At 41.2% G+C, this 23982-nt stretch overlaps 1 protein-coding gene across 2 annotated transcripts in view; it reads left to right on the top strand.

The window, feature by feature from the left end:
• Nucleotides 1-23982, top strand: part of xylt1 (xylosyltransferase I) — a 342709-nt gene that overhangs the window by 152189 nt on the left and 166538 nt on the right. For both annotated transcript variants that reach the window (XM_061880992.1, XM_061880993.1), the window contains exon 3: nt 5611-6172. In XM_061880992.1, coding sequence (XP_061736976.1) covers nt 5611-6172 — 562 coding nt within the window. The remainder of the gene's footprint in view (nt 1-5610; nt 6173-23982) is intronic.

Consider the following 23982-nt stretch of genomic DNA (forward strand, 5'->3'; position numbering starts at 1 on the left):
CCTGCCTGTCCGAGTCCTGCGGCATCTGGGGGTGACAACTCACGCATTCAAAATCTGGGGGTGACAACTCACGCATTCAAAATGCGTCCCAAACGGAACATCCTCTTCCAACATGACTTTGCACAAAGCAAGGTCCATAAAGACATTGATGACAGAGTCTAGTGTGGATGAACTTTGACTGGACTGCACAGAGTCCTGACATGAACCCGATAGAACACCTTTGGGATGAATTAGAACAGAGACTAAGAGCCAGGCCTTCTCGACACAGATCAGTGTGTGACCTCACCAATACGCTTTTGGAAGAATGGTGGAAAATTCCTATAAACATACCCCACAACCTTGTGGACAGCCTTCCCAGAAGAGTTGAAGCTGTAATCGCTGCAAAAGGTGGACCGACATCATAGGTTAGGAATGGGATGGCACTTCAAGTTCATATATGTGAGTCGAGGCAGGGGGCCAAATACTTTTGGCAATATAGTCTATATTAAAGGTTCAAAAATCTCTGACAGGACCAACATTGAGCTTCTTGGCGACCATTTAAAGGCCTACTGAAACCCACTACTACCGACCACACAGTCTGATAGTTTATATATCAATGATGAAATATTAACATTGCAACACATGCCAATACGGCCTTTTTAGTTTACTAAATTGAAATTTTTAATTTCCCGCTGAGTTTCTTGTTGAATACGTCGCGGAATGATGACGTGCGCGCGTGACGTCACGGACTGTCAGGAAATATTAGCGCAGCACTATTAGTGGCTAAAAGTCGTCTCTTTTCATCGCGCAATTAAACAGTATTCTGGACATCTGTGTTGCTGAATCTTTTGCAATTTGTTCAATTAATAATGGAGAATTCAAAGTAGAAAGATGGAGTTGGGAAGCTTTAGCCTTTAGCCACACAAACACAAGGTGATTCCTTGTTTAAAATTCCCGGAGGTGAAGCTTTACTATGAATCAGAGCGGTCAAGCGAACACAGATTCCGACCACTTGTCAACCGGCAGGTTTCGGTGAGAAAATTGTGTTAAAAAGTCGCCTCTTACCGGAGATCTGTGGAGTTTGCGCCGTCCTTGTATCTGCCGTGACTTCCCTCAGACACTGGCCTCAAGACACCCGTGGACACACCCCTCCGACTATCAGGTACTATTTAATCTCACTAAAACACTAGCAACACAATAGGAAGATAAGGGATTTCCCAGAATTATCCAAGTAAATGTGTCTAAAACATCTGAATCCGTCCCAATGCAATCGCCTTTTTTTTTTCTTTAACTTTATTTATTTATTTATTTTTTTTTTTTCTAGTCCTTCACTATCAATATCATCACCCACAAATCTTTCATCCTCGCTCAAATTAATGGAGACATTGTCGTTTTCTCGGTCCGAATAGCTCTTGCTGTTGGAGGCTCCCATTAAAAACAATGTGAGGACATGAGGAGCCCTCACCCTTGTGACATCATCGTCTGCGACTTCCGGTAAAGGCAAGGCTTTTTTCTCAGCACCAAAAGTTGCAAACTTTATCGTGGATGTTCTCTACTAAATCATTTCAGCAAAAATATGGCAATATCGCGAAATCATCAAGTATGACACATAGAATGGACTTGCTATCCCCATTTAAATAAGAAAATCTCTTTTCAGTTGGCCTTTAACTGAATAGGACCTTAATTGCACCATCCCTATAGAGTTAACAGGAAGACTTCTCTGCATTGACAGTCCAATGAACAAAGGCAATTGTCTGTAGAAATCTTGGGTGAGAGCCTTCTTGAAGATGGCTTGTGTGTCCTGCTTCCATTCTGTTGAACACGGCTCTGTTCTCCCACCCCCCCTACCTCTTTTGGCGCCTCTTTTCTCTGTCTTGTAAATGCTGAAACACATCAGGGAGCCCTGTTGTTGTGAGCTCTATCTTTCCCCAGCTGCTGTTTGCAGTTCCGCCTCCTCTCCCCCGTGCGTCTAGCAAGGTGTGCAACAGTGGCGTGACAGCCAGGCATCTTCCCTCATTTTCCGTTAGCTGCACCGAGGCACATTTCACCGCAACGAGGCGGCACTTTCTGGGCGCGGAACTCAACCTTGGTGTCAGCAATCCTTGGCCTTGCGAGCCACACTTTTCACTCATTGCTCTTTTTTTTTTTTTTGCACTCTCCACCGCCCTGCTTCCCGGTTCAGCTTGTTCTGCTTGAAAGATAAATTGTTTGTTCGCATACGACACACGGCATTCCTTGTCACATGCCAGTGTCGTCACAATCGTGGGGCTCCCGAGTGAAAGAAATTGTCCACATGCATGCACACACACACACACACACACACACGAACACACACACACACGCTTAAGCATTAACAAGCGCATAAACTCGCAGTCATGTTCCGGCCCCTTTATCCCCTTTGGGTAATCTGTTTACGGTGAGCCGGGACCATTTGAGGGAGAATTTAATTGAAACCCGAGCTAATCTGACGATGGCACGGAGCGACCCGAGCCCTGGCGGCCCCGCATCACCTCAAGTAAAGTTGCACCTCGTCATCCTCCCACTCGCTACCTCGCTACTTAATTTCATGCCACACAGTTGAGTGAGTTTCTGCCCACTCAAACATGCCACATTGATTGTTAAACCAAAATATGATATGCAGCACGCTCATTGGCTTCCAATCTTGGGTTTGTTCCTCTTCCATCAGCCCTCACCTATTAACAAACTCGCTTCCGGGGTGTCAGACATACGGCCCGTGGGCCATATCAGGCGCACGTCCTGAAAGTTAAGTAAGGACTGTTTTCACTGCTTGACTCTATAGAAAGAATCAATCAATGTTTACTTATATAGCCCTAAATCAAGAGTGTCTCAAAGGGCTGCACAAGCCACAACAACATCCTTGGCGCAGATCCCACATCAGGGCAAGAAAAAACTCAACCCAATGGGATGACAATGAGAAACCTTGGAGGGGACCGTAGATGTGAGGACCCCTGGCAGATTCCGTTGCAGTGCATTCAGGTTCTGTAACAGCTTCTTCCCTCAGGCCATAACACTCTTGAACGCATCATATACTCGTGCCATTGTGGTCTACTGCACACACAAGTACGCCAAACAAACTAAAGACTTTTGACAAGAACAAGAAAGTTTGATCATATTACGCCTGTACTGGCTCACCTGCACTGGCTTCCTGTGCACTTAAGATGTGACTTTAAGGTTTTACTACTTACGTATAAAATACTACACGGTCTAGCTCCAGCCTATCTTGCCCATTGTATTGTACCGTATGTCCCGGCAAGAAATCTGTGTTCAAAAGACTCCGGCTTATTAGTGATTCCTAGAGCCCAAAAAAAGTCTGCGGGCTATAGAGCGTTTTCCGTTTGGGCTCCAGTACTCTGGAATGCCCTCCCGGTAACAGTTCGAGATGCTACCTCAGTAGAAGCATTTAAGTCTCACCTTAAAACTCATCTGTATACTCTAGCCTTTAAATAGACCTCCTTTTTAGACCAGTTGATCTGCCGCTTCTTTTCTTTCTCCTATGTCCCCCCTCCCTTGTGGAGGGGGTCCGGTCCGATGACCATGGATGAAGTACTGGCTGTCCAGAGTCGAGACCCATGATGGACCGCTCGTCGGGACCCAGGATGGACCGCTCGCCTGTATCTATTGGGGACATCTCTACGCAGCTGACCCGCCTCCGCTTAAGATGGTCTCCTGTGGACGGGACTCTCGCTGCTGTCTTGGATCCGCTTGAACTGAACTCTCGCGGCTGTGTTGGAGCCACTATGGATTGAACTTTCACAGTATCATGTTGGACCCGCTCGACATCCATTGCTTTCGGTCCCCTAGAGGGGGGGGGTTGCCCACATCTGAGGTCCTCTCCAAGGTTTCTCATAGTCAGCATTGTCACTGGCGTCCCACTGGGTGTGAATTCTCCCTGCCCACTGGGTGTGAGTTTTCCTTGCCCTTTTGTGGGTTCTTCCGAGGATGTTGTAGTCGTAAAATTTGTGCAGTCCTTTGAGACATTTGTGATTTGGGGCTATATAAATAAACATTGATTGATTGATTGATTGAAAGATAATTCACATTCGGGGAAATAGAAAGTCCCGGACGAGCCCCCAATTTATGTTACATTCCAGATGGCTCGAAGTCTAGGGACCATAGGGGAACGCAACATAAAAGTGTATAAATCAAATGAGTTATAAATTAAAGACACTGAAGCCAAGAATTGAAAACAAAAACTAGTGTATTGAAAAGTGACCAGGTGGTGGGGCGGGTACAACAAGGACACAACGCTAGCCTAGCTTGGGACTACTGGTGCTGTCAAAGAAATGAACAAAACATACCAAAATACACCTCTAGAAAAGAAAGGTAAGCTGACTAACTAAAGCTATTTAATTAGCATAAACCAAAAACCTACCTAACTACTCTAACCAAAGAGGGGGTCCAAAACATACAAGGGTGACAGCCACCACTAAGCCTGGTGTCTCTATACACAAACATTTATCCTACGTGTGTAGTGTATAGAGGCCTCTGTCTAACCTTTCCCAAGACTAGGCTGCAGATACTCACAAAGGTTGAAAGGTCCAAAAAAAACTGAAGAGAAAAAAAGTGTCGCCAAAGACGAAGTAGGGTCTCTCAGAACTCCAGACAGCATGTCAGAAAAAGAATTCCCCTGGCCAGTGGTGAGCAGGTGATTGAAAGCAGCACAGGAGGATGAATGGTGGACCGGGATTGGCTGGTTGATCAACAGGTGAAATAAAGAACAGCTGGGAACAGAAACCGGTTGATTGGCAGCAGAGGTCGTGATTGAGTGTGACCTTTTCAGACAAAAGAAGAAGAAACACAAACAACACACCACCACTATGTGGAACGTGACAATAATCCCTTCAATTCCCCCCCCCAAAAAATTATTAACTCGCTGGAATATAAAGACAATAAAACATACATCCATAAACGTGGATGCAGATGCAAAAGTGCAATATGTTTATCTGTGCAGTACTCTTTTTATTTATATCTGCACCTTATTGCTCTTTTATCCTGCACTACCATGAGCTAATGCTGTGGTTCTCAACCTTTTTTCAGGGATGTACCCCCTGGGTTTTTTCGTCTTTGTATCTCTGCTAAGTCTCGTCTTAGCTTAGCGTGCGCTCGGCACGTCATTACTGTTGGACTTTTGGACTCGATGCTATTTAGCATTAGCTTCCCGTGCGTAGGCACGCGCTTTCTTTTGCCTTTTTGGCAATGTTCTTTTTTCATTTTTATATTAAAACAAGCTCCTACCTGCAATCCTGCCTTGTCCGAGTCCTGCAGCATCTTGGGGTGACAACTCGTGCAACAAAATGCGTTCCAACCGTAACACTTGAAGTGTTTTGCCAAGAGAATTATTTGTAAATGGTGTACCCTGCCTTCCGCCTGATTGTAGCTGAGATAGGCAAAGGGAATAAGCGGTAGAAAATAGATGGATGTACATTTTCATAAAATGCTTATATTATTTTTGATCTATGCAATACAAAGAAAACAATCTGAAGTGGTTGTTATTTTAAGTTATAATGCCATGATTTTACCAGTTCGGTCTACGTGGGAAACTATTTTCCTCCTTGTGGCCCCTGAGCTAAAGTAAGTTTGACACCCCTGCTCTATTCTCTTTCTCTGCAGGATGGTTACTATTCCCACCGGCCCAAGGAGAAAAGTCGAGTGGACAGCAACAACGAGAACTCAGTCCCGAAAGATTTCGAGAACATAGACAATAGTAACTTTGGCGCTCGCTCGCAGCCGCATCGGCAAACCGTGGGGGCCACCAGCAGGAGGCAGCAGCGTGAGCATCTGCAGGAGAAAGTTTACGACCAGCAGCACGTCTGGCGTGACAACACCCCCAATTTGGGCCGCGGCTCCAACGAAGTGCTGCCTTTAATCCACCAGCCGCTGTCTCTCGCCAACATCTCAGGTGTCGCAGCTGGCGGGCTGCGGCATCACGCCTCCCAACAAGCGCCGTCCCAGCACCGACATCAGCACCCCCACAAGAAGCAGCTGACCGCGGTGCCCCTGGAGGTGACCTATGATCAACCACCCAAGTGCGAGATCAGTGGCAAGGAAGCCATCTCGGCTCTGTCCAGGACCAAGAGCAAGGAGTGCAGGCAACAGATCGCAGAAGTGTACTGCAGACACAAGGAGGGACAGCTGATGCCTGACAAGGTCACCCGCTACTGCCCACTAGAGGGTGAGTACACTTTACACTCCACATTGCTTTTAATTGATTACCATTTAAGCCGTTCATTCCCTCAATGAATGGCTTTCAAGCTTCCCTTCTGCCAATGAATAATATGAAACATACAGTTATTGACCATTTTTGTTGACGGGGTCCTTTTATGCAAAACCAACTTTTCTTACTCAGATTCCAAACAAGCAGTTAGGAATTTGAGACATTAGTGATATATTTTGCTTTTTGCCCCTTCTACACTTATCCAGGGTAAAATGATTGATTGATTGAAACTTTTATTGGTAAATTGCACAGTTCAGTACATATTCCATACAATTGACCACTAAATGGTAACACTCGAATACGTTTTTCAGCTTGTTGGGGTCCACGTTAATCAATTCATGGTACAAATATATACTATTAGCATAATACAGTCATCACACAAGTTAATCATCAGAGTATATACATTGAATTATCTACATTATTTACAATGCGGCGGGGTTAGGTTTGGTTGATATCAGCACTTCAGTCATCAACAATTACAAACCCTGTTTCCGTATGAGTTGGGAAATTGTGTTAGATGTAAATATAAACAGAATACAATGATTTGCAAATCCTTTTCAACCCATATTCAGTTGAATGTACTACAAATACAAGATATTTTCATTTTTTTTTGCAAATAATAATTATCTTAGAATGTGCCAAAGTAGTTGGGAAAGGGCATGTTCACCACTGTTTTACATCATCTTTTCTTTTAACAACACTCAATAAACGTTTGGGAACTGGGGAAACTAATTGTTGAAGCTTTGAAAGTGGAATTATTTCCCATTTTTGTTTTATGTAGAGCTTCAGTCGTTCAACAGTCCGGGGTCTCCGCTGTCGTATTTTACGCTTCATAATGCGCCACACACTTTCGATGGGAGACAGGTCTGGACTGCAGGCGGGCCAGGAAAGTACCCACTCTCTTTTTTTTACGAAGCCACGCTGTTTTAACACGTGCTGAATGTGGCTTAGCATTGTCTTGCTGAAATAAGCAGGGGCGTCCATGAAAAAGACGGCACTTAGATGGCAGCATATGTTGTTCCAAAACCTGTATGTACCTTTCAGCATTAATGGTGCCTTCACAGATGTGTAAGTTACCCATGCCTTGGGCACTAATGCATCCCCCATACCATCACAGATAATGGCTTTTGAACTTTGTGTCGATAACAGTCTAAATGGTTCGTTCCCCCTTTGGTCGGGATGATACAATGTCGAATATTTCCAAAAACAATTTGAAATGTGGACTCGTCACACCACAGAACACTTTTCCACTTTGCATCAGTCCAACTCAGATCATCTCTGGCCCTGAGAAGCCGGCGGCGTTTCTGGATGTTGTTGATAAATGGCTTTCGCTTTGCATAGTAGAGCTTTAACTTGCACTTACAGCTGTAGCGACGTACTGTATTTAGTGACAGTGGTTTTCTGAAGTGTTCCTGAGCCCATGTGGTGATATCCTTTGGAGATTGATGTTGGTTTTTGATACAGTGCCGTCTGAGAGATCGAAGGTCACGGTCACTTAATGTTGGTTTCCGGCCATGCCGCTTACGTGGAGTGATTTCTCCAGATTCTCTGAACCTTTTGATTATATTATGGACCGGAGATGTTGAAATCCCTAAATTTCTTGCAATTGCACTTTGAGAAACGTTGTTCTTAAACGGTTTGACTATTTGCTCACGCAGTTTTGGACAAAGGGGTGTACCTCGTCCAATCCTTTCTTGTGAAAGACTGAGCATTTTTTGGGAAGCTGTTTTCATACCCAATCATGGCACCCACCTGTTCCCAATTAGCCTGCACACCTATAGGATGTTCCAAATAAGTGTTTGATGAGCATTTCTCAAACTTAATCAGTATTTATTGCCACCTTACCCAACTTCTTTGTCACAAGTTGCTGGCATCAGATTTTAAAGTTAATGCCCATCCATCCATTTCCTACCGCTTTTTCCCTTTCGGGGTCGCGGGGGGCGCTGGCGCCTATCTCAGCTACAATCGGGCGGAAGGCAGGGTACACCCTGGACAAGTCGCTACCTCATCGCAGGGCTTAAAGTTAATGATTATTTGAAAAAAAAAAAGTTTATCAGTGCGAACATCAAATATGTTGTCTTTGTAGCATATTCAACTTAATATGGGTTGAAAATTATTAACAAATCATTGTATTCTGTTTATGTTTACATCTGAGAAATGGACATTGAAACAGTGCAGGTCTGACTTCGTAGGACATGTAAAGCGAGCAGTGAACAGTGACTTCAGAAAGCATAAGAACAAGTATATACATTTGATTATTTACAATCCGGGGAGGTGGGATGTGGTGGTGGGAGGTTGTTAGTCCTGGGTTGAAGTTGCTTGGAGGTGTTCTTTTAGTCCGGTTTTGATGGAGGATAGAGATGCACTTTCTTTTACACCTGTTGGGAGTGCAACCTTTGTTAGATCAAAATCTGGGTTTAACGTGGTTTGTGGAGCTCCCCCTGGTGTTGTGGTTATGGCGGTCATTTACGTTATGGAAGTAGTTGGACATGTTTTTGGGTATCAGGGAGGTGTAGCCGATTTTATAGACTAGGCTCAGTGCAAGTTGTTTTACTCTGTCCTCCACCCTGAGCCAGCCCACTTTGGAGAAGTGGGTAGGAGTGAGGTGGGATCTGGGGTGAAGGTTTAGGAGTAACCTGACTAGCTTCTTCTGGGATGTTTGGAGTCTAAGTTTGAGGGGTTTGGACGTGCTGGGGTACCAGGAGGTGCAAACGTAATCGAAAAAGGGTTGAATGAGAGTTCCCGCTAGAATCTTTATGGTGCTTTTTAAATTCCACCTAAACTTATCCTTAACCACACACGCACAATGGTCGTTTGAGACCCCCTCATAGTCATAGTCACCTTCAGTGATGCCTTGTGTGCAAGTTCTTAAATTAAATTGAAGTTATCTCAACAATATCCGGTGTTGTGGTATTTCAATTAACTGGAATCCATTGTGCTCTGGGTCCCTATTGTAGTGAATCACACCTGAGCCATCGTAAAAAATAATCACATCTTTAATGGACATGTCAAAGTAAACAATGTGGTAAATAACATTTTACAACAATGGATCTATGGATCTAGATATAAATAAAATAAATGGGTTGTACTTGTATAGCGCTTTTCTACCTTCAAGGTACTCAAAACGCTTTGACACTACTTCCACATTTACCCATTCACACACACATTCACACACTGATGGAGGGAGCTGCCATGCAAGGCGCCAACCAGCACCCATCAGGAGCAAGGGTGAAGTGTCTTGCTCAGGACACAACGGACGTGACGAGGTTGGTACTAGGTGGGATTTGAACCAGGGACCCTCGGGTTGCGCACGGCAACTCTCCCACTGCGCCACGCCGTCCCTGGTTTTTATCTGGTCAGGACACTCCTCACTCTGTTGCCTTCACCTTGGTGACTTTTTGTACTCTGGACCTAGACGTTGAGTCTGCGACATACATGGCGGACAAAAATTGATACAGTCTGCTTTGCCAGTCCAAATGCATTCGATATTTTACGTAGTTTTCACTCGTCGGCCAGGTAATACAAAGAACACGCTACTTTTTTTTTTATCACATCCACGGTAGCCTGCATTCTCGTTGTCTCTCCTTCGACAAATGGACAAAGTTTTTCGATAAGTAGAATCACAGCTGATCCGGAGATTCGAAAGTTCTCTTGCTGTGAGAAGTGTTGTATCTGAAATAGCTGCAATCGTGAGTTTCCTTCTCTTAAGGTATTTATCTGTGATTTCCACAAGCGTCTGTACATGTAGAAGAATGAGAAACACGGACATGTCTGGATGACTCGCCTCCATCTTTCCAGTGGTTAGCTCCGGTTGTTATGAAGCTGGCTGTGGCGTGTTCTTTCTGACGTCACTTCCTGTGTGGGGCGCGGTCTTTCTTATGTAACTTCCTCTCCGAACTCCGTTTGTAAACGATCAATGAGTCCATACAGAGCTTAGAGCCGGAGATTCAAGAAATACATTTACCTGTGTAAAAACAAATCCAAGGAGGGGGGACTTTAACGATGATTTAGCGTGGCTGAAACGGTGCTTAGGCTAAATATTATTCGTTTGATAATATTAATGTAGACAGGGCCTTAGTTACATCAGCGGATATCTCCATATATGGAAGTAGGTTTACCCGATGAGCATTGTGTGAGTCCGCCATTGTTATTCAGTTATGTTTCAAAGTTGAAAGTCCAAGTCCAAGTCTTGTTGTGGGACAGACTGGTTTGTACATACACATGCATGCTAAAATTCCCAGCTGTTGCCATTTCTAATAAAAAAATATCATATACAGGTTTTCAGCAAGTCTATAAGACTGTCAGATTTTTTTACTTTATTTACATGTTTGTCCAGTTGACTGTTAACACTGCAAGTAAAATCTGATTTTTATCAAACTCCAGTGCATGTGGCCCCATTGTGACGTCAATGTCACTTGCGATAAAGTGGAAACAAAGGAAGCTGACGGTGAGGAAGTTGCTACTACTACAAAATAAAATAAAAGTCGCCACATGTTAAAAATTAGTGTTTTTTTAATGTGAAAATTAATTCAAGTAATATAATGTATTAATGATGTATACAAAGTAATATATTCTGGTAGGTTATGATCTTTTTATGGCTGTTAAGTAGAGGAGACACACACATTAGCGTAGATCTATTTATTTTTCAACTCACATGTAAGCAATTGCGCCGAGGCATCAATTCCGGTCCTTCAACAATCGCTATTTCTTGGGAATCAAATTATATATTCATATATTACATATAGCCTCTTATGTGCACGCTATTCACAAGTGATGCACCGAAAATGTGGTCATCTTCAATCAATCAATCAATCAATCAATGTTTACTTATATAGCCCTAAATCACTAGTGTCTCAAAGGGCTGCACAAACCACCACGACATCCTCGGTAGGCCCACATAAGGGCAAGGAAAACTCACACCCAGTGGGACATTGGTGACAATAATGACCCAGTGGGACGTCGGTGACAATAATGACTATGAGAACCTTAGAGAGGAGGAAAGCAATGGATGTCGAGCGGGTCTAACATGATACTGTGAAAGTTCAATCCACAATGGATCCAACACAGTCGCGAGAGTCCAGTCCAAAGCGGATCCAACACAGCAGCTAGAGTCCCGTTCACAGCGGGTTTATTATCTTAAATAGCCTTTGCTCACCGAACCCAGAGGTTGTGATGAAATCCACTTCCTCTGGCGAAAAAGTTGCGTTCAGACTGAAGTCCATTTCAAAAGATCAGATTCCAATCGATATTTGGACTACTGATGTGGCCTGAATCTGATGCGAAAAGATCACATTTGAAGCACTTTTGGAGTCAAACCTGCGGGCCGGAACAGGCCCGCGATCTGGTTTTAATCGGCCCGTGTGATGAGTTTGGCAATTATTAAAATGAGCTGCATTTTTTTTTTTTATGAAAGAGACTGCTGTTCTGAATGCGTCAAGTTTTTAAGAAGATTTTTGTATTCACTAATGTTTTCTCAGCCGGGATTTGTTCGTAGGTAAGAACAAAATCTACGAGTGCTCCAGAGCACTCATAGGGTGGCCTATTTGTTCTTAAGTGTAACAAGTTCCCTTACCTCTATTGTCTAATGTTACATTAATACCACAGACAGACAGACAGCATTATATAGACATTTCAAAATACCGTGTGTGTGTACACACACACACACACACACTCACACACACACTCACTTACAAACACGCACACAATGACAATACTTTTGCTGCTACCGAAAGATGCGCAGATCGTGCCCTGGGGAGAAAGCTCATATTTCACCACCATGTAGACCTATTGTGAATTTCTTAAACTTACATTTTGACATTATTTATTTCCCCCGCGAGATAATACAAATTTATCTTCTGTACTCTGTTTATGTTTTCTCCGCGTGTTTGATGTTGGGCTTTTTCCTCCGTAATTGTGCCATTAAATGTGGAATTGAGCGCGTTTACCTATGCATATTGGGGAAATAAGGGTGTGTTTATATGCAAATTATGAAAGACACGCACGCACTCACCATTTAGCTATTAGCAACTTAAGAACAGCAGGTGGGAACAATTTGGGCATTTAAGAATACGTCAGGAATTTGAATGGACTCCTCTAAGGAAATCACTTAGGAAGAAAGATAAGAGGAAATAAAGGTTTTTATTTCTGAATGGGGCCCCATTGTGTTTTTTGAAACTGCACTGATTTCCTCTAAATTTTCAACAAACTTGAAGTGTTTTGTCCAGAGGATTATTTGCTATTTGTACGTTTTCAGAATGTGCTTGTTCTATTTTTGGCCAAAGAAAACAACCTGGAGTTGTCTTTATTTTTAAGGTATCATGCCATGATTTTACCATTCCGGCCCACTAGGGAATAGATTTTCCTCAATGCGGTCCCTGAGGTAAAATGTGTTTTACACCCCTGGTTTAGACTGTCAGGAAAAAATCGATCTGTGTCACTTGAGAGCAAAAAATATATATATTTTCTGTGCAGTGTAAACTTGGCCGAAAAAGCATTTGAAGCCATTAAATGAATTTAGTGAAAATCAATGCCTTCAATGACATTAAAAAAACATTAAATCTGATGTTCAGACGTACTGGGCTGATAGTCAATAAGTCAATTAATCGAACAATGAATGAAAATGACCTCAATAACTTTGCCGTCATCATTAAAAATGGTGCGTCTTCGCCTCCGGCTTTCAAAATGGATACAAAAGTTGTCATTATGTGCATCGCTCGAAGTACAAAGCACGTTTATTTCATTGGGTAATTGCTTGAATACTGTGAGATATCGTTTCAGTACAAGCAGGCGTGACTCTTCCACACGTTTTTCTGTGTGAGTAACCACAATTCTTGTTGACTATATATGTTAATAGCTTCCTGAGAGAAAGCGAGAGAGCCTCCTGTGTGTAGTAGTGGTTGTAGTAAACAAAGGCATCTGAAGAGACGCTCACTTGAATGATGGAGCTGAAACTAAACATTTTGATGAAACAAAACCACAGGAGAAGACGCTTGCAAAGGTAGGCTCTGCGAATGATGATGTACCAAACTGATCAACCACAGCTCTTTCTTTTGTTCTAACTTTATTTCAGCTACTATATGATACATATAAATAAACATTCAGAACATGCAAGTAAACATGTCTCTCGACATTTTTTTCCAAATGTCAGAGTTAGTTTGTGACGAACCCCAAAGATACAGAGAAGGAGGCAGACATGGAGTGAGAAAACATGATTTAATTTAAAACACTAAGACAAAAAACAAACAAAGGGTACAAACAAAAAGCGCGCACATGGGCGGATGACAAACTAAAAGAGCTAGCGTGGAAGTTAGCAGGTATCGAGAAAGAAACAGAAGTCGTACTTATAATATGAAAACAAACTTGGAAGCAGGGAACAAAAGACAATAAGTTACAAACCACTATCAAATATAGCTTACCGCAACGCTGCATTGACACGATAAGATACGAAACGACAGGTAGCACACACCCACCCACCTCCGTGCGTCGGTTGAGGTGGGTGTGGTTGTATAATGTAGCCCGGAAGAGATAATAATAATAATAATAATAATGGATTAGATTTATATCGCGTTTTTCTATTCTTAGATACTCAAAGCGCTCACAGAGAAGTTGGAACCCATTATTCATTCACACCTGGTGGTGGTAAGCTACATCTGTAGCCACAGCTGCCCTGGGGTAGACTGATGGAAGCGTGGCTGCCAGTCTGTGCCTACGGCCCCTCCGACCACCACAAATCATTCATTCATCATTCATTCACCAGTTTGAGCGGCACCGGGGGCAAAGGTGAAGTGTCCTGCCTAAGGACACAACGGCAGCGATTTGGATGTCAATAGGTGGGAAGCGAACCTGCAACGATCAGGTTTCTGGCACGGCCGCTCTACCCACTATGCCATGCATGGGATTCTGGGTATTTCTTCTGTTTATGTTGTGTTACATTGCAGATGTTCTCCCGAAATGTGTTTGTCATTCTTATTTGGTGTGGGTTCACAGTGTGGTGCATATTAGTAAGAGTGTTAAAGTTATTTATATCACAACTGTCAGTGTAACATGTGTGGCTGTTGAACAAGTATGCCTTGCAATTAATGATGTGTGCAATCAGGGGTCGCATTTTACATGTGGCTGGCTGGCACGCAGATAGCATGGCGTGAAGGCGGGTGCGACGATACGTGTAGGAGATTGTCAATAACATTGTCAACACGACACGCCCTCAAAATAGTTATGCGGGTGAAAACCGAAGAATGCTAGTCCAGGGATTCTACTAGGAAAAGCACAACGTCTCGGAAGAATCTTGAGGGTCGGCAAGTAAACAGCTGAGCCACATCAGAGAGATCAAAGAGCCATATTTGACCCCTGATCTACAAACATACACAGAATTGCTATTGTGACATCTAGTGGACACATTCAGAACAGTCGTTTCTTTCATTCAAAAATTTCGGCTCATTTTTATATTACGCAAACTCATTCCGGCCTGTTCGTGGGCCTGATCTGGCCCGTTTGGCACCCCTGATCTAAAGGGACATGCATGGAATAAAATGTTTTGTGAGATCTCTCAAAATGTTTTTTTCCTATGTCAGTGAACCGGAAGTAAAACTGACACAGCAATAGAGGAGTTGGAGCTTGCCGGAGCCTACCCATCATCTGTGCTCTGTTGTGCGACTATAATATGTCAGTTGCAACCATGGAGGTTGATTTGGACGAGTTAGGCCAATGCTAAAATAGAAATCAATAAACTTCTCCGACGTTTGATGGTTAGGTTCCTCCATCGCTTTGTCCATTTAACTTTCGGTTCACCATCGCGGTTTCTGTTTTACTTCCGGTTCACTGACACAGGAAAAACATTTTTGTAAGATCTCTCCATGTCCCTTAAAGGATTCCGTAGAATCGAGATACAATTTAAAAAGTAAATAACGGGGGTGTAAATGGAAATAAAATAGAAACTAATATGTTTTTACAATAAGAATAAAAATTAAAAGCAACAATAACAAATACAAATACAACTGTAAAAATAAGAATATAACAAGGGAAACTATGCAGTAGTTATGAAAAAGAGACCTTGAGTTTCCTGAAAGGCGCTATGAAATTAAATTCATTATTATTAGTAGTAGTAGTATTATGTATTTTAGGATGTGGGAAGTTTTTATGACATTTTTGTCTTTCTGAGTCATCATTAGTGAACATTGACAGAGCTTCACAACTTTTGACTGGCTTTTATGTGTCGTCTTGGAAACGCTCCGGATGAAGGCGGTGTGCTTTGCCTTGTAGTAAGCAGACCAAAGAAGTGTTTTTGCCAGGGTTTGTGTCCGTTACCACAGTGTTTTTCAACCTTTTTTGAGGCAAGGCACATTTTTTGCGTTGAAAATATCTGAAAGGGCACACCACCAGCAGAAATCATTTAAAAAACTGAACTCCGTTGACAGTAAAAAGTCGTTTTCGCAATTGTTGGATATGACTTTAAAGCATAACCAAGCAAGCATCACTATAGCTCTTGTCTCAAAGTAGGTGTACTGTTACCACCTGTCACATCACACCCTGACTTATTATGAGTTTTTTGCTGTTTTCCTGTGTGTAATGTTTTAGTTCTTGTCTTGCGCTCCTATTTTGGTGTCTTTTGTCTTTTTTTGGTATTTTCCTGTAGCAGTTTCATGTCTTCCGGTGAGCGATTTTTCCCGCATCTACTTTGTTTTAGCAATGAAGAATTTTTCCGTTCTGTTTATCCTTCTTTGTGGGGACATTGTTGATTGTCATGTCATGTACAGATGTATTTCGTAGACGCCGTCTTTGCTCCACAGTAAGTCTTTGCTGTCGTCCAGCATTCTGTTTTTGTTTACTTCGTAGCCACTTCAGTTTTAGTTTTGTTCCGTATAGCCTTCAATAAGCTTCAATACATTTTCTTAGCGACACTCGCCTTTTGTTTATTCTTGGTTTAAGCATTAGAGACCTTTTTACCTGCACGCTGTTGTCTGCATATTGTGATCACGGCAAACCATGTCCCTGACATCTACAGAGCAATCAGCTACCTACTGCCACCTGCTGAAATGGAAGAGTATTACACGGTTACTCTGCTGCACTCTAGACAGCACAGACACTCAACTACAACGCACATTATTTGCAGATTAATACTACTGGTTTGCAAAACAAATATTTTTAACCCAAATAGGTAAAACTACATAATCTCCCATGGCACACCAGACTATATCTTACGGTACACTAATGTACCGCGGCACAGTGGTTAAAAAACACTGCATTAGCAACATAATTCAAAAAGTTATGGACCGATTTTGATGAAAATTTCTGAACATGGCCTAAAAAACTATGCCTTCTCTCCCTTTAACGACTTCCCACATTCAGACCTCACGCTACGCAGGGAATTACTTTTCAGACTGGCCAAGAAAAAAACTACACTGACCATGTTTGTTTTTTTTCGTTTTGGTTTTTATATATCAACATTTACGTCACAGCATTATTGTAAGGATTTACTTCCCAAGTTATTATGCACATGCCAAGATTGGATGAAAATGTTATGTCATCTTACCTTAACTTGTGTTTCTTTAAACCAGGTCGTGATATTGTTTATTCCGTCGGAATTTTTAATTCAATTTTGCATCGGCCTAAATGTCGTAGAAAAATAAACACGGAAGTACTTAGTTTGTTTTAGTGTTTATTTTATAAACATAGAACAGGGGTGTCAAACTCATTTTTTGCTCGGGGGCCATGTATAAGAAAATATAAAATCATGGCATGATAAGTTAAAAATAAAGAGAACTTCAGGTTGTTTTCGGTGTTTTACTTTGGCCAGGAAATAAAACAAGCACATTCTGAAAATGTATAAATCACCAATTATTCTCAAGTTTGTTCCAGAATTCTGAGGAGAAAAATTGTGGAGTTTTAAAAACACAATACAGTACACAATAAACTTTAACTTTGTCTCAGTGTACAAACCCTGTTTCCATATGAGTTGGGAAATTGTGTTAGATGTAAATATAAACGGAATACAATGATTTGCAAATCCTTTTCAACCCATATTCATTTGAATGCACTACAAAGACAAGATATTTGATGTTCAAATTCATTAACTTTATTTTTTTTTTGCAAATAATAATTAACTTAGAATTTCTTGGCTTCAACACAGGCCGAAGTAGTTGGGAAAGGGCATGTTCACCACTGTGTTACATCACCTGTTCTTTTAACAACACTCAATAAACGTTTGTATTCCGTTTTTATTTACATCCAACACAATTTCCCAACTCATATGGAAACGGGGTTTGTATTTACAAAGTCATGATTAAACCTTAGGTCACAACCTATCTGGGATTGAATAAAAAACACAATAAATAGACTTTTCTCGGTATCAAAAACCTCATTTGTCATGTCCACGTATTAATCTTGTGCTGAGTCACCAAACCATAAGTAGAACAAAAGGGTTGAGTTACATTCTGCGTTGACTTTTCTCTTTTTTGACGGACATTTTGGGCCAATGAGGTTGCCAAATAACAATGTGTTTAAAACCTGCTGTTTTACGTTTCGATTGGGTCGAGGGAGAAGAGCCGTCGCCACACTTTACTGTGGACCTCTTGCTTGGCCCTGATATGAACCGTTTGCTTGCCTTACAGAATTGCCATTGTGACATCCAGTGGACACATATATAACAGCAGTTTCTTTCATGAAAACAAAAAAAAAAAGCAGCTAATTTTTAAGCTAAAACCTGTTTGCGGGCGTGATTCGGCGTCATATGTTTGAGACCCCTGACATAGAGTAAGCGGGAGGGAATGAAATGAGAAGGAATATATACACTCTCCAGAGACAGAAGCGGGAGGCTTGCCGACACAGCATGTCCAGAAATGCCCACATAACATCCATTAATATTTGATGTCACAAATGTCCCCGTGTTAGAAAAGGACTCGAAAACACAACATTCAGAGGCTTCTAAACTGCTTGTGAACTCACACTCAAATGTAGGGACCTTATGATATGACACATTTGCATTATTTGTCACAAATATCCCACATTGTACCATTTACGAGTCAGAAAAAAAGGTTAAAAAAATCTTCATAAGTCCCCTCTACTGTAAGTTAAAGGCCTACTTAAAGCCACTACTAGCGACCACGCAGTCTGATAGTTTATATATCAATGATGAAATATTAACATTGCAACACATGCCAATACGGCCTTTTTAGTTTACCAAATTACAATTTTAAATTTCCCGCGGAGTTTATTGTTGAAAACGTCGCGGAATGATGACGTGTGTTTGTGACGTTTCGAGTTGGAGAGGACATCCTAGCTCAAGACCACTTACGGCTAAAAATCGTCTCTTTTCATCGCGCAATTACACAGTAATTTGGACATCTGTGATGCTGAATCTTTTGCAATTCGTTCAATTAATAATGGAGACGTCAAAGAAGAATGCTGTTGGTGGCAAGCGGTGTATTGCAGCTGCCTTTAGCACCGAGACACAGCCGGTGTTTCTTTGTTTGTTGTGAAGCTTTAACACAGAGCGGTCAAGCAAACATGTTTCTCGACGTCAACCAGCATGTTTTTGGATGGGAAAATTGCGATGTATATCTTACCGGAGACATCAGTGGATTATTTGTCCTCCTGCAGTAGCTGTCAAAAAAGGCAGCTGTGAGCTTGGCTCCTCGGCTTCTTTCTGAGACACTGCGTTTTCACCGCAGCCATCCGACCTCGAGGTATGTCTTTACAATCTCACTAAAACACTATTAAAACAATAAGCAGATAAGGGATCTTCCAGAATTATCCTAGTAAATGTGTCTAATTACATCTGAAACGCTCACACTGCCGCCGCCCGGACCCGTCGCTTTTTCTTTTTTCTTTTTAGTCCTTCACTATCAATATCCTCGTTCACAAATATTTCATCCTCGCTCAAATTAATGGGGAAATTGTCGTTTTCTCGGTCCGAATAGCTCTTGCTGCTGGAGGCTCCCATTAAAAACAATGTGAGGAAGTGAGGAGCCCTCACCCTTGTGACGTCATCGTCTGCGACTTCCGGTAAAGGCGAGGCTTTTTTATCAGCACCAAAAGTTGCAAACTTTATCGTGGATGTTCTCTACTAAATCCTTTCAGCAAAAATATGGAAATAAGGTGAAATGATCAAGTATGACACATAAAATGGACCTGCTATCCCCGTTTGAATAAGAAAATCTCATTTCAGTAGGCCTTTAAAAGTAATGTCAAGTACCTGCAATCATCACACCCATATGATTAGTGAATTCTGCAGATGCCTGGTAAATACTAAAATGTAACACAGAACATAACACAAAACGACATAACACGAGAATCGCTTGTATACCGTAATGGGGTTGTACGGTATACTAGTATTAGTATAGTACTGTGATACTATTGAACCAAATTCGGTATTTTACCGCTTCGGAAAAATACCAGTGCGCCACCCCTACACCTGACATCCACTGTAATGATACCAAGTACAGTAGCGTATCTAGTCGATACTACTATGAATATGTCAATATTTTTTGGCATCACAACATATTCTTTCGTTTTTTTTTAAATGTACAGTATATTAGTCATGATCCGTGGTCCAGATCATGTTTTGTATTTTCTGTTAGTTTTGGACTCCTGTAGTTCCTGTTTGTGTACCTCTGAGTTTGTTTTGGTTGCTCATTGTGTTCACCTGTCTCTGATAAGTGTTTTCCAGCTCACCTGCTTCCCGAGCACTAATCAGAGTCATTATTTAATAACGTGTAACGGTACACAAAAATTTCGGTTCGGTACGTACCTCGGTTTAGAGGTCACGGTTCGGTTCATTTTCGGTACAGTAAGAAAACAACAAAATATAATTTTTTAAATTATATATTTAACAAATGTGTAAAATCTTCCACCAAAAATATTTTTCTTTGTGGAATATTTGATGTGAAGTAATGGGGAACTTGAATAGGTCAATAATTCATAATAACATTGATTTTGATCCAATATTATGTTTTGAGCAATAACCGTTTGAAAGAAAAGAAACCGCTTTGTTTTATTAGTCAACATTTAACTTTTAAGCTTTTTTATTTCACTTTTGTTACATTTTTGTTTACTTTAATAGTATTTTTAGAATGTGCCGTGGGCCTTTAAAACATTAGCTGTGGGCTGCAAATGGCCTCCGGGGCACACTTTCGACACCCTTGCCATAGATAATAATTATTAAAATCTGATAAATCTATGGATAAAAAGCAGAGCCTGGCGACGCATGCGCGTTTATCATAACTCTCTCGCTCTCTCTGTTTCTGCCCCTCCCTCACGAATGCTGCTGCGTGCACAATTTGCTTTGTTTTTAACCCCTTCTTAACCCTGAAAGTACATTGAAAATACACGCAACCCTGACTTGAAATGCCGGACATTTGAGGCATTTAAGAAACTCCACCCGGACAGCCCCGCAAAAGAGGACATATCCGGTGACATACCGTAGCCCGGTTGCTGCTAGCATGCCGTGTGTTGTGCATCGGTGTGCATTGTTTACACAACATGCGGTACGCTTCTTAAAATGTCCGTCTGGAAACTAGTTCGGTACACCACCGAACTGAACCGAAACCCCCATACCGAAACGGTTTAATACGAATACACGTACCGTTACACCCCTATTATTTAAGCCTGCCTTTTCCGGTCAGTCGGCCTGGCGTCCTTATTAGCTACATGCCTTGTCTCTAGTTTATGCTAAGTGTTAGCTTCTATCTTTCTTGCGCTAAGTTTTTGCCTTAGTCGTGACAATAACATGTTTATAAACTCAGGAAATATGTCCCTGGACACATGAGGACTTTGAATATGACCAATGTATGATCCTGTAACGACTTCGTATCGGATTGATACCCAAATTTGTGGTATCATCCAAAACTAATTTAAAGTATCAAACAACAGAAGAAAAAGTGCTTATTACATTTTAACAGAAGTGTAGATAGAACGATAATGTAAGCAGATATCAACAGTAAATGAGCAAGTACATTAATAATTAGTTTTCTACTACTTCTCCTTATTAATTTTGACAAAATAATATAATGGAAAATGACACAATATGTTACAGCATATGTTAGCAACTAAATTAGGAGCCTTTGTTTGCTTACTTACTAATAAAAGACAAGTTGTCTTGTATGTTCACTATTTTATTTAAAGACACACTTACAATAAGAAACATATGTTTACTGTACTGTAAGATTTTTTTTGTTAAAATAAAGCTAATAAAGCATTTTTTCTGGTCCTCTTTGTTTAGAAAAGTACCGAAAAGTATCAAATAATTTTGGTACCCGTACCAAAATGCTGGTATCGGGACAACACTAATGTGTGCAGTGTAAAATAGATGCTTTCATCATGTTTACCACTCACCCATCTTAACAGTTGATCTGAGAAAAACTACTCTTTGAAAGTGTTTCTACCAGAAGAAAAACTGTATCCACAAAGAAAGGAACACAAAGTCCTGACCAATAAGGCTCCAGTTAATTTGAAAGTATTGGCTGTTGTTATAATTGCAGTCCCCATAAAAACCAAGAAAGTGTTTATTTTTATTTTTTTTATGACGCCTAATTGCCGTTTTAGGAAATACGGGTGTTGTTTGTACTCTTTTCAAATTGGTTTCCAATTGTCATCTGTTTGTTTTGTCAAACTGGTCAAGGAACCGTGTTATTTCTTCTGTTCTCAAAAACATGAATAAAACAAACATTTGTAATGTGTTCCACCAGCGGCAGCTGTCAGAAAGACTTCACAGAACATTGGCATTTTGTCCTTTGAAATGTGCAGGAGATATGAACACCTTTCTTTCAAAAGGTATACAGTCGTCGTCAAAAGTTTCCATACACTTGTAAAGAACTTTATGTTGTGGCTGTCTTGAGTTTCCAATGATTTCTACAACTCTTACTTTTTTGTGATAGAGTGATTGGAGCACTAACATGTTGGTCACAAAAACATTCATGATGTTGGGTTCTTTTATGAATTTATTATGGGTCTACTGAAAATGTGACCAAATCTGCTGGGTCAAAAGTATACATACAGCAACGTTAATGGTAAAACTTTAGTATGGGGAACATATTCATCATTGATTAGTTGCTTATTAACAGGTTAAGGCAGTGGTGCCTAAAGTACGGACCGCGGGCCCACCAGCGTTCGAGATCTGGCCCGCTGGAAGTCCCAAGCTAATTTTTTTAATTTTTAATTTTTAATTTTTAATTTTATTTTATTACTGTTTTTATTTTTAAATCTGTCCTTTCTAATCCATTTTCTACCGCGTGTTGCTTGTTACTCTCAGAGTGTCGTAGCCGCTCAGGCAAATCACATTGTCTAAAAATTAATTTTCATCCATCCATCCATTTCCTACCGCTTATTCCCTTTGGGGTCGCGGGGGTCGCTGGTGATTATCTCAGCTACAATCGGGAGGAAGTCAGGGTACACCTTGGACAAGTCGCCACCTCATCGCAGGGCATATATATATATATATATATATATATATATATATATATATATATATATATACATATGTATACATATGTATAAATTAATATATAAATACAAATATATATATATATAAATTATTTTAACCCAATGCGGCCCCCGGGTCAAAAAGTTTGGGGACCCCTGGGTTAGGGTTAAGGTTGGGGTTAGGGTTAGAGGGTTAGGATTACCATAAATTGATTAACGTGGACCCCGACTTAAACAAGTTTAAAAACGTATTCGGGTGTTACCATTTAGTGGTATATTGTACGGAATATGTACTGAACTCTGCAATCTACTAATAAAAGTTTCAGTCAATCAATCAAAGAAGATTAGGGTTAAGACTAACTAAGTCTTTTAGTTAATAGCTTATTGGTTGTATACTAAGGCCATGCAGGATAAGGCTTTACTAAGTACTTGATAAGGCATTAATAAGTACTTAACAATGACTAAATAAGAGCCAATATTCTACTAATTTGTATGTTAATAAGCAACTAATTAATGGTCAATATGCAGCTGAGATAGGCTTCAGCACCACCCGCGACCCCTAAAGGGACAAGCGGTAGAAAATGGATGGGGAGGGATGTTCCTCTTATTAAAGTGTTACCATGTTAATATTTGGTTACATGTCCCTTGGCAAGTTTCACTGCAATAAGGTGCTTTTGGTAGCCAAGCTTTTAGCAAGCTTTGGTTGAATTTTTGACCACTCCTCTTGACAAAATTGGTGCAGTTCAGCTTAATTTGTTGGTTTTGTAACATGGACTTGTTTCTTCAGCATTGTCCACACATTTAAGTCAGGACTTTGGGAAGGCCTTTCTAAAACCTTAATTGTAGCCTGATTTAGCCATTACTTTACCACTTGTTACGTGTGTTTGGGGTCATTGTCCTGTTGGAACAACCAACTGCGCCCAAGACCCAACCTCTGGGCTGATGAGTGTAGGTTTTCCTGAAGAATCCTGTTACGGAGGGGTTTACATAGCTTGCTGCGCGTTTCGTTCTCCTGGGATGCAAACAGACGTCTCTGGCCAGGACTTGCAGATAAAGACATGATTTAATCTTGAAAATCAACGAAGCACCAAAAAACAAAAACAAAAAACAGACAAAGGAAAAAAGTGCCCATCGCACTGGATGCTAGCTTAGGACTTAGCATGAACTAGAGACAGGAATACCCACGTATCAGTTGGGTGAAGCAAAAAAAGAAGCCAGGACGAGTGACCCGCAAAGGGAGGCTTAAATAGTGTCTCTGATGAGCAACAGGTGAGCGTCCCTACCACAAGATGCAGGTGAAAATAATAAGCAGCTATGGTAGCAATTCAGAAGGTGCACAAACAGGAACTGAAGGA

The sequence above is a fragment of the Nerophis ophidion genome, linkage group LG20 (genome assembly GCF_033978795.1).
Source record: "Nerophis ophidion isolate RoL-2023_Sa linkage group LG20, RoL_Noph_v1.0, whole genome shotgun sequence".
Taxonomy (NCBI): domain Eukaryota; kingdom Metazoa; phylum Chordata; class Actinopteri; order Syngnathiformes; family Syngnathidae; genus Nerophis; species Nerophis ophidion.